Source organism: Schistocerca serialis, chromosome 1 (assembly GCF_023864345.2).
Source record: "Schistocerca serialis cubense isolate TAMUIC-IGC-003099 chromosome 1, iqSchSeri2.2, whole genome shotgun sequence".
Classification (NCBI taxonomy): Eukaryota; Metazoa; Arthropoda; class Insecta; order Orthoptera; family Acrididae; genus Schistocerca; species Schistocerca serialis.
In genome coordinates, this window is record NC_064638.1 from 826,878,596 (window position 1) to 826,887,929 (window position 9,334).

Sequence of the window (9,334 nt, forward strand, 5' to 3'; positions counted from 1 at the left end):
GAAGAGAGGGGGGGAGAGAGGGGGGAAGAGAGGGGGGAAGAGAGGGGGGGAGTGGGGGGAGAGAGGGGGGGAGTGGGGGGAGAGAGGGGGAGAGAGGGGAGAGAGGGGGAGAGAGGGGGGAGAGAGGGGGGAGAGAGGGGGAGAGAGGGGGGAGAGAGGGGGGAGAGAGGGGGAGAGAGGGGGAGAGAGGGGGGAGAGAGGGGGAGAGAGGGGGGAGAGAGGGGGAGAGAGGGGAGAGAGGGGGAGAGAGGGGGAGAGAGGGGGAGAGAGGGGGAGAGAGGGGGAGAGAGGGGGAGAGAGGGGGAGAGAGGGGGAGAGAGGGGGAGAGAGGGGGAGAGAGGGGGAGAGAGGGGGAGAGAGGGGGAGAGAGGGGGAGAGAGGGGGAGAGAGGGGGAGAGAGGGGGAGAGAGGGGGGAGAGAGGGGGGAGAGAGGGGGGAGAGAGGGGGGAGGGAGAGAGGGGGGAGAGAGGGAGGGAGAGAGGGGGGAGAGAGGGAGGAGAGAGGGGGAGTACTTTGATTTGCTTATTTGCTTCCCCTGTTTCCAAAACCCATGTAGCTGCCCCACTGAGCCTTAAACACACACCTTCAAAAATCACTCCTGTGCACTCCCTACTTGCCACTATTGTTAAGCCTTTCTGTCATGTACAACACCAACCCACTATTATAAACCAAACCCCCTATTATATGGTCTGCAAAACCCATAAAATCTATAAATAATAGACAAGGATCTTCTCTGTACCTTCCCCCTAATTATTTCTCTTCCTAATTAATTGACATTAAATCAACTACTCAAAAGAATCCCTCCATTAAAAAACTTTATAACAAAACATTTCCCTGATGTGGAACACTCATTAAACAAACAACTAAACATAGCAGGGAGACTTTATCACATGAGGGTGTAAGCATTACTCAGCAAAGTGCGACGGGTAAATATCTGACAAAAGGCAATTTGACTGAATTGTAAGATTCAGTTATACCACAGCGTGTTACCTTTGTACCCTAAATCTTAGTTTTCTTAATCAAATTCACAGTCTACATTTATTGGCCACATGCACAGCTTAACAATTCAGGTGTGTGTATCTTTACTACCCAAAATTTTGACAATCTTCCCACAATCTGATCTAATTGTGAAATACATATTATATCAAACAACAACAATTAGCATACTCCAATGCACATTTCTATAAATATAATTTTTTACTAATATATTCCAAAATCTACTTTAATATTTTCTTCTTCATGCTTTTATAGACCTTTAGCTTCGGCTGCCGCATGCAGTTGCTTTAAGCTGCACTGCAGGATGGTATTCATTTTTGTCATCAGTTTTTATCTATTCAGCTTTTGAAATGAAAAGCAAAATTTTATAATGCATTTCTTGTGATTACTCGAGCATAACTCAAAACACCTGAAAGATACCTTTCAAAATTTTATCATTTCACTATTCTCTAAATCTAATTTCAATTCAATTTTTTCTCACATTTGCAGTCACTGAAATGTTTAATAACAGTTTTAAAAAGTTAAATTCTAAATCCTTGGGTCTCACAGTGTCACTTTGTCTTTGGTATCTCCCAGTGACTGTTTATGCATTTTTTTCCGATTCTCTGTTTGTTCCTGATTTATAATTAAAACTATTCTCCCTTTTATGAGACCAAGACTTGTAAACTTACGTTCCACCTCTGTCTGAGAACTTTATTCATAAACGATACTATGGATAAATACTAGTTTGCTTGACTTGCTACTGTCCCAGTCACTTTTGAAAATAATTATCATCATTCTTCTTCTTCTTCTTCTTCTTCTTCTTTTTGTCAGAGATCACTTCTTAAACATGTCAATGCCATTTTATAGCAGTTTTGGCCATGGCATCACGTCATTCTTTTAATTCTTCCAGTCTTTTACCATATCTTATTTTGGATGTTGAAGCCCTTCTTATTTCCATGTGTTTCCATAGCACCTATTTGCCCATTTCTTTGCTTCAAACCCTCATGCATATATATTACTACACTGTTTAAGTCATTATCCATATATTCATTGATTTTTTCCCAATTTTTGCATGGTCAGTGTATCGTTTTCTGCTTATGTCACTTTGAATATAATTAGGGAATATATTCAAATAAAAATAAATACAAGATCAACAATAGAAGGAGTTGTTGAGTGGCAAATAAGTACACTGTGTGTGTGTGTGTGTGTGTGTGTGTGTAGACACATATTGCTGGCAGTTTCAGTGCGCTCTTCATATTGTTATTATTCGACACTGTTTTTTCCACTATTTAAGTACAAGATCAGGCATACGCAGCATCCCATGTGCATGTGGCCACTCAAAACACTAAGAGGACTGCACCAGGTACATGGGACTGGGAGACAGAGCATACCATAAATGGAGATCCCACTTTTGACTTTGAGAACACAAAACTGCCTTGCCGATCAACTGGCTATTAGGGTGGTATTGTTAAGGTATCCAAGGAAACACAGATACATGAAGAACATAGCCAATATGAACGTAAGTTATTGATGCAGTCTGGCACGGGATCCTGTATCAGTAGCAATATAATGAGAGCCTACGCAATACTGTCCAGCACACAAGGTGCATCTGTTATGCCCATATAGAGATTCAAGCGCAGTCTTTGACCTGTCTGTCACCCCTACCACTGCGTTCCCATTCCCACTTCATGCCTATCAACTACAGAAGACCCTGCCGCCCCAAGTCAGATGGAGGGAGCGTACCAGTAGTATAAATATACGGATATCCACAAACCTCAACACTTCCCGGGAGATGATAAACACAATACTCAAAACAATGCAGTATCCACCTGTACTGAAACCCAAGAGCTTTTACCAAATACAAGATCAGTTCCATTTCTCAGAAATTAACACTGCCCCACAAAATATTTAATATAAAATAGCGTTTTACACTAAGTTAAAACTGAAATTATTGTTCTAAAAGTTTGGGAGTGACAGACAACAGCCCACAGTTTCACAGTTCTTTAGTGTTTTCATTTTTAGTTTGAGAGGGGATGTATGTAAAAGGATGGAAGATAACGTTTCAATATCCACAAGCTGATTCTGGGAATGGACATCCAAATGAAAAATGTTGTCAAGTAACAATCTCAGCAAATACATTTTGGTGAGAAGCACGGCGCACAACTGAGTGGTCTACTTGTCTGCAACACACCCTGGGGATTAATTAGTGGTGGAAGTGATACTTCTACATCCAACAGGCAGTACCCCACCACTCCCCCTCTAGCACTATGATAAAAGAGACTGGCAATATAATCTAGCCAGTAAAATAGTGAAAGAGAAGGGGAGGGGGGAGCTGTGGACTTCTAACAACAGGAATGTGAAGCAATAGAAGTTGGAAAGATTTGGTGTCATCTCAGAATGTCCAATCAGATACTGACAGAGGCCTCTGGAGCTTATTGTGTGGTACAAGACATCCCTCCACTCCCTTACAGCAGCCAACAAGGTCATGACAATAAATCTCAATTGAAATATATTGCCCACACTGACAAATAAGATGTAGCATTAGGTCTGTGGTGTGGACACTACTGGCTGGTTCATAAGGAAGCAAGTACACAAGTCATAATGTTTGCCACAACGCAGCATAACTGGGGCATTCTAACTATATGTGTGTCGTCAATGGGGGGAACTACAGACAACACACAGCTGACAAAGGGCAGTTGCTTACTTGTAAGAAATTTGAAAAGAGAACCATCACATGGTAGTGGTCTCCTGTTGTTTTTAGTCTGTTCGTGTACACAGCACATTGTTCCCTGTTCCGAGTCTTCACAGATGTATTGTGTAGCTTCATGTGCAGTTCATGCCCACCTCCAAGTATCCCCATCGCCAAAATAAAATTAAAGCTTTATTCAGCCACAAAAGGATGTTGCAATCACAGCCCAGAATATATTGCTGAGGCAGCAGAAACTAACACTTACTTCATTATCTTTTCAGTGGTATGAGGATTAAATTGGAGAAATTCTCCTGTGTTTTCCTTTTTAAAGGAACATTTCAAAATGGAGTTAATCATTTAAACTTTTGCTTTACTACCCACAATTGCTAGGTACTAGACACTGACGTTGGTGCCAGTAACAACCTTTACATATAACCAGAGTTTCTTCGAGTTTTGTGAAATATCATTTGAAAATATTCTGCTATGGTAGTCACTGAAGGCATCGCACTTTCCTCTCTTGACAGCCAAACATGTTTCATTCAGTATCTCTCTGTCTATAGCCCTATACTTTGTCTTACACCTATTATACAGTAATCTCTGTTTATTTAGAAATTTCTTTATAGTGACTGTATGCCATGGAGGATTCCTCCCATTATGAACTGCTCTACTGGGTATATACCTATGTCGTGCAAGGTCAACTATTCTTTTAAACTTGAGCCATACTTCCTCTATACACTCTTGCCCTGTGCTGAAAGTTTGAAGTTCCTCATTGGGGTATGACACTACTGATTTTTTTGACTAGTTTACTGAACATGTATACCTTTGTACTTGTAATTGTTTTGTCGTCCTTTGTATTCTGGAATCATTGCTACGCAACCACGTGATGGTCACTAATACAAATTTCAATGTGGACATCTGCAAATAGGTCAGGTCTATTTGTTGCCAGTAGATCCAATATATTTCCATTACGAGCAGGGTTCCGAACCATCTCTTCTAGGTAGTTTTCAGAGAGGGCATTTAGTAATGTTTCACAGGATGTCTTATTACATCCACTACTAACAAAACTGTAATTTTCCCCTATTAATTTATGGATGATTTAAGTCTCCAACGATGATTACAGTATGATAGGGGAACTTACATGCAAGTGAACTAAGGCTTTCTCTGGAGTTTTTGGTCACATCAGGAGATGAGTCTCTTGGGTGATAGAAGGATACAATTATAGGTAATGCTTCTGATCTTTAGACATACAGGTCTTGCTGATCCCCACACTTGGTACCCACAATCAATTTCCTATTTCACAAAAATCTTGCAGAACTGCAGCAGACGTGCTCCTACCCATGATCTGTGACCATTTCAATTGGTTTACATGTGGTAATCAGTTGAGGTTTTCACTGAACACAAACGCAAAACACCGTAAAATTGTTCATGAATAAGAAAGCTTGCAATATATAGCAAAAGTAGAAGCCAGGTGGACAAACATTGAGGTGTGGAGCATGTGCCTGTTCCTTCCTTATTACTTCTTTCCTCAAATGAATGTATCTGTAGGTCAGAAATTATTTCCTCCACTTATCTAAAGGCGCAGTTGGGGTAATTTGAATATAATGGGGTAAGTTGGGGGTAAATGACAATTTTATTCCACAATACTTAATCCAATCTTCCTAGATAGCCTATTCAGATTTAATCTACATTGTACATTTCACAGGTGGCTATAATATAGTGTTAATAATTTGTGCTGGCCACAGTGATACTGTCATTTTGAAATTAATGTATGTTTCTCTTAATAATGCAATGAGGATCTGGAATTTTAGTTCAAGAGGTGATGTTGAGAAAGTATGTGCGATACAGTAACCAAACTCAAGTATGTACGCCTTAAACATGTTTTAAACATAATTTTAATAAAATAGTAATATGTCGCTAACAGTTAGTTAGTAAATCACAGTTTATGAATCAGGCATAATTTCGATATAACTATATGTTGGAGCAGACAATGAACTCAAGTTTTCCTTTCAAGATCACGCTACACACATATATTAAGAAAATGGCATCCACACATGAGATCTTGAGAAGGTCAGAGAAAAGAGAAAACAGAGAATGTCAGTGTATGCTGTAGCTAAAAAATTCAACATTCCATACAAAACACTAAGGCATTGGAAGAAATTTCCTCCTGTTCATCAAGGTGCTGGTGGGGGTACAGCATTTTCTAAACAAGAGGAGAAACATATTCCTGGTATTTCAGTCCACTCGCCAAAATGTGGATACCCAATGGATAGAGACGATTTGAAACGCATGGTGAAAACAGTGAGTAGAAAGATTGCTTTCAAAAATGACATACCCAGTTATGATTTTCTTGTTAGGTTCCAACAATGGAGTATGAACTAGTAAAGTGAAAGCCTGAGCTTTTAACAAAAGGACGAGCAGAAGGGCTCTCTCATTTTGTTGTTAATGCATTTTTTTAACTTTATCAGCAAACATTTCCTGAAAATAATGGGCACCCAGAAAGAATTTTCAACCTTGACAATCTAGGCCTTGCAAATGATCCTACAAAAAGTGAAGTATCCCCCCCCTCAAAAAAAATAAATAAATAAAATAAAAAATTTAAAAAAAGTGCTAGAGTGACACATCCCATTTAGGGATTCAGAGGATACAGGAATATTACAGTACAATGTTCTCTTTGTAGCAAGTGCTGATGCTGGGCATTATCCTCCCTTTGTTATCTTTACAGGTGCTGGAACCCTGCGCAGGACTTGGGTTCAAAATAGGACAACTGGTGCACTATATGGTGTCACAGAATCTGGTGGGATGTAGGATTACATATTCAAAAGATAGCTCAATGTATCTGTCAATCAAGTCAAAAACACTTAAAAAATGTTTCTTGTCATCTTTGATGGGCATGGCAGTCATCTAAACTACAATGTCACCTGTACAGCAAGAGAATATGGCACTATTCTTCTGTCTTCCTACAAATATATCTCGTGCTCTTCAATCTTTGGATTTTAGTGAATTTGCCCAATGAAGAAGGCTTGGAAAGATGTCCTGAATAAATGGTGCCGCAAGTCCTGCTCAAAGAATATGGATAAGGCTGTATTTCCAAGTCTTTTGAAGAAGCTTGTAGCTGTTTCTTTCACAGCTAAGTACATATTCATGACTTCAAGAGGTCTGGTTTCTATCCAATACATAAAGATGCAACTGGTCATCATAGAACCAGTGGAGACACACCTTATCAGAGACATCTTCAGATAACTCTGAGGCTGAAATACACCAGACCCACTCAATTAGGTAGGGATAAAAATGTGCTGGGGGCCAACATCTGTGGGTAGGCCTACTGATACTGACAAACCCCACTATCAATAATGAAGAAACTAAGAGAAGCAAATATTAAGGCTGTATCATCTACACAGTCAGCAGGGCTTTGATCAATTCAAAGAGGAAACAATGAAGAGTACAAGGCAGTACTGAAGAAGTGCATACAAACAATGAAGTAAAAGAAAGACTAAAGGAAGACGAAGAGGTAAGAAATCAGAAGAAGAAAGTTCACATCAGTATGAGCAAAGAACTTGAAGAAGAAAATAAAGACCTGAAAAACAAAAGGAGCAATGCTTAAGTTGTGAAGAGACTTGGCTTTGCTAAGCCTTGTGATGGGAATGATAAAACTGAAGATGAAGAAGAAAGCCTTAGTTGTACTACAAGAATAAACTCAAATCCAGAAATAATAATGAGGTCATGGGTTTCAGTGCACTACTGAAGTGAATGTGATAATACAGCAGAGGAATGTGGGGAACAAGTAATAGCATAAGATCCACAGAAGCAATACCAATATTCAGTGAAGTTTTTATCCAAATGCAAGGGGCATGGTCATCAGAATATTTTCCCAAAAGTAGTCGACATAGAATGTATTTACTCAGGAAAATAGTTGAAGTGTTTTCTGTACTTGATTTTATGGGAGGTATTTCAAATTTACTTGAATGGCATGAGGTAGAATTATCTGTTTTATCTTTGTCATGTAACTCACATTACTGATTTCTCATTAGATTTTTTGGAAACTTAGTTGTGTGTGCTTTGTCATGGGTTTTATGGAATTAATCTTACCTAAAGTTCAGATAAGTGTGGCATTATAGTAGATTATAGTATGTTTAACTTAAACAGTACACTATGTACTCAAATTAACCCTTTCATGGGATCAATTGGGTATAGTTCAACTCAGGATAATTGTGATAAGAAAGGGGCATCATGCTTTAAAATGGAACAGAAATATTCTGGGTCACATAGTTAACTTATGAAGAATTCACACAATATTGTATCATGGTAATAAGCTGTAAGCTATTAAACTTAAAAATGCTGTTTCTTTACACCCATATTATTCCAGCTGAACCTAATGGAGGTAAAAAGGGTTAAAGATTGTATATAGGGGCCTAACAGGAAAAATTGTAGTAGCTTTGTCATACATGTTGTAGTTTTTAATTCCACTTTGCAGCTTGTTTATTCCTTAAAATATTTGTTGCCAATAAAGAAATTTGCGTGAGCTAAACTGTAATTTACAGAACCATTATCAAAAATCACTACATTTTCTTACAGACACAGACCTAGTTAACATTAGCCTTTGAAAATGACAGACATTACACGCTCATGTTAAATTACAATAGCTGGGCGACACTGTCTTTCCTGTTTCATCACTGTTCCCATTACCCTTCGTACAGACTATGCGCTATATCATACGTTACATTGACATACTTAATGTTCCTCCTTAATCTACGATTATTCACCATATAATACGGGCGGATTCTACACTGCTAACAGGGCTTGGTTCTGTACTATTATCAACAAAGTTAAAAAATGTGTTTGCATGTATTACATAAGAACACTTTCTACTCACATTTCTGGGTTTCTGCCCATAATATCTTTTCCACAATCAAGCATGGGCTTCAAGTCATTGAGGCATTTTCCTAAATATATTTGCTTGACACTTGTATCCGGCATTGTTTATGGCTTGTCGAAACACTTGTACGACGATCTGTCACAACTGTCATGCAACAGTTCGTTTTACAAATCTTTGCAACAAATGCAAACGTCGTATCATTTAAAAACAAACAATCGTCAAGTATGTATAAGAAATAACCACCCGCCGAACTTTATACACGGATGTGGACATCAACACACATATTTAATGCACAACGCAAATATTTTCCTCATCTTATTTCCCATACACGCCAAAGATAATTTTACATACACTAACAAGATCACCCAGGTTTAATCCGTTTACCGACTCAGCGAAGTTATACTCGAAGTTGACGGAACTTCTTGTATGGGAGATATATATATATATATATATATATATTGTGTGTGTGTTTACAAGAGTATCTGCAAAAGTGAAAGATTATCTAAAAAACGCGAAATTCATGACAAGTGAAAAGGCACCACCATAACGGTAACACAAATTAAATAATATTCAAATACTTCCCCCATAAATAAAATAAAACCAAAATTAAGAGTACAGAAGAAACTGCGGTTATTTCTTAAACATTACAGGCAGATGCTAGATTCACCTTGGTAAGGCCTGTATCACGCAACGAGTTGCTTGTGCAAAATTCTGGGCAGACATTTCGTTGCGCGGGAATAACAGATTTGCGCAGATATCAGCGCAAATACGGATTTTGAAGTTGGAGGTTTGAG

The 9,334-nt window shown here is 38.8% G+C and overlaps 1 protein-coding gene across 1 annotated transcript in view; it reads right to left on the bottom strand.

Moving 5' to 3' along the window:
- The window catches only part of LOC126484584 (ubiquitin carboxyl-terminal hydrolase 8), a 226,077-nt gene extending 217,135 nt beyond the window's left edge, over positions 1-8,942 (bottom strand). Inside the window, exon 1 of the mRNA XM_050108150.1 lies at positions 8,538-8,942. Coding sequence (XP_049964107.1) covers positions 8,538-8,641 — 104 coding nt within the window. The 5' untranslated portion in view covers positions 8,642-8,942. The remainder of the gene's footprint in view (positions 1-8,537) is intronic.
- Positions 8,943-9,334: the final 392 nt, after the last annotated feature.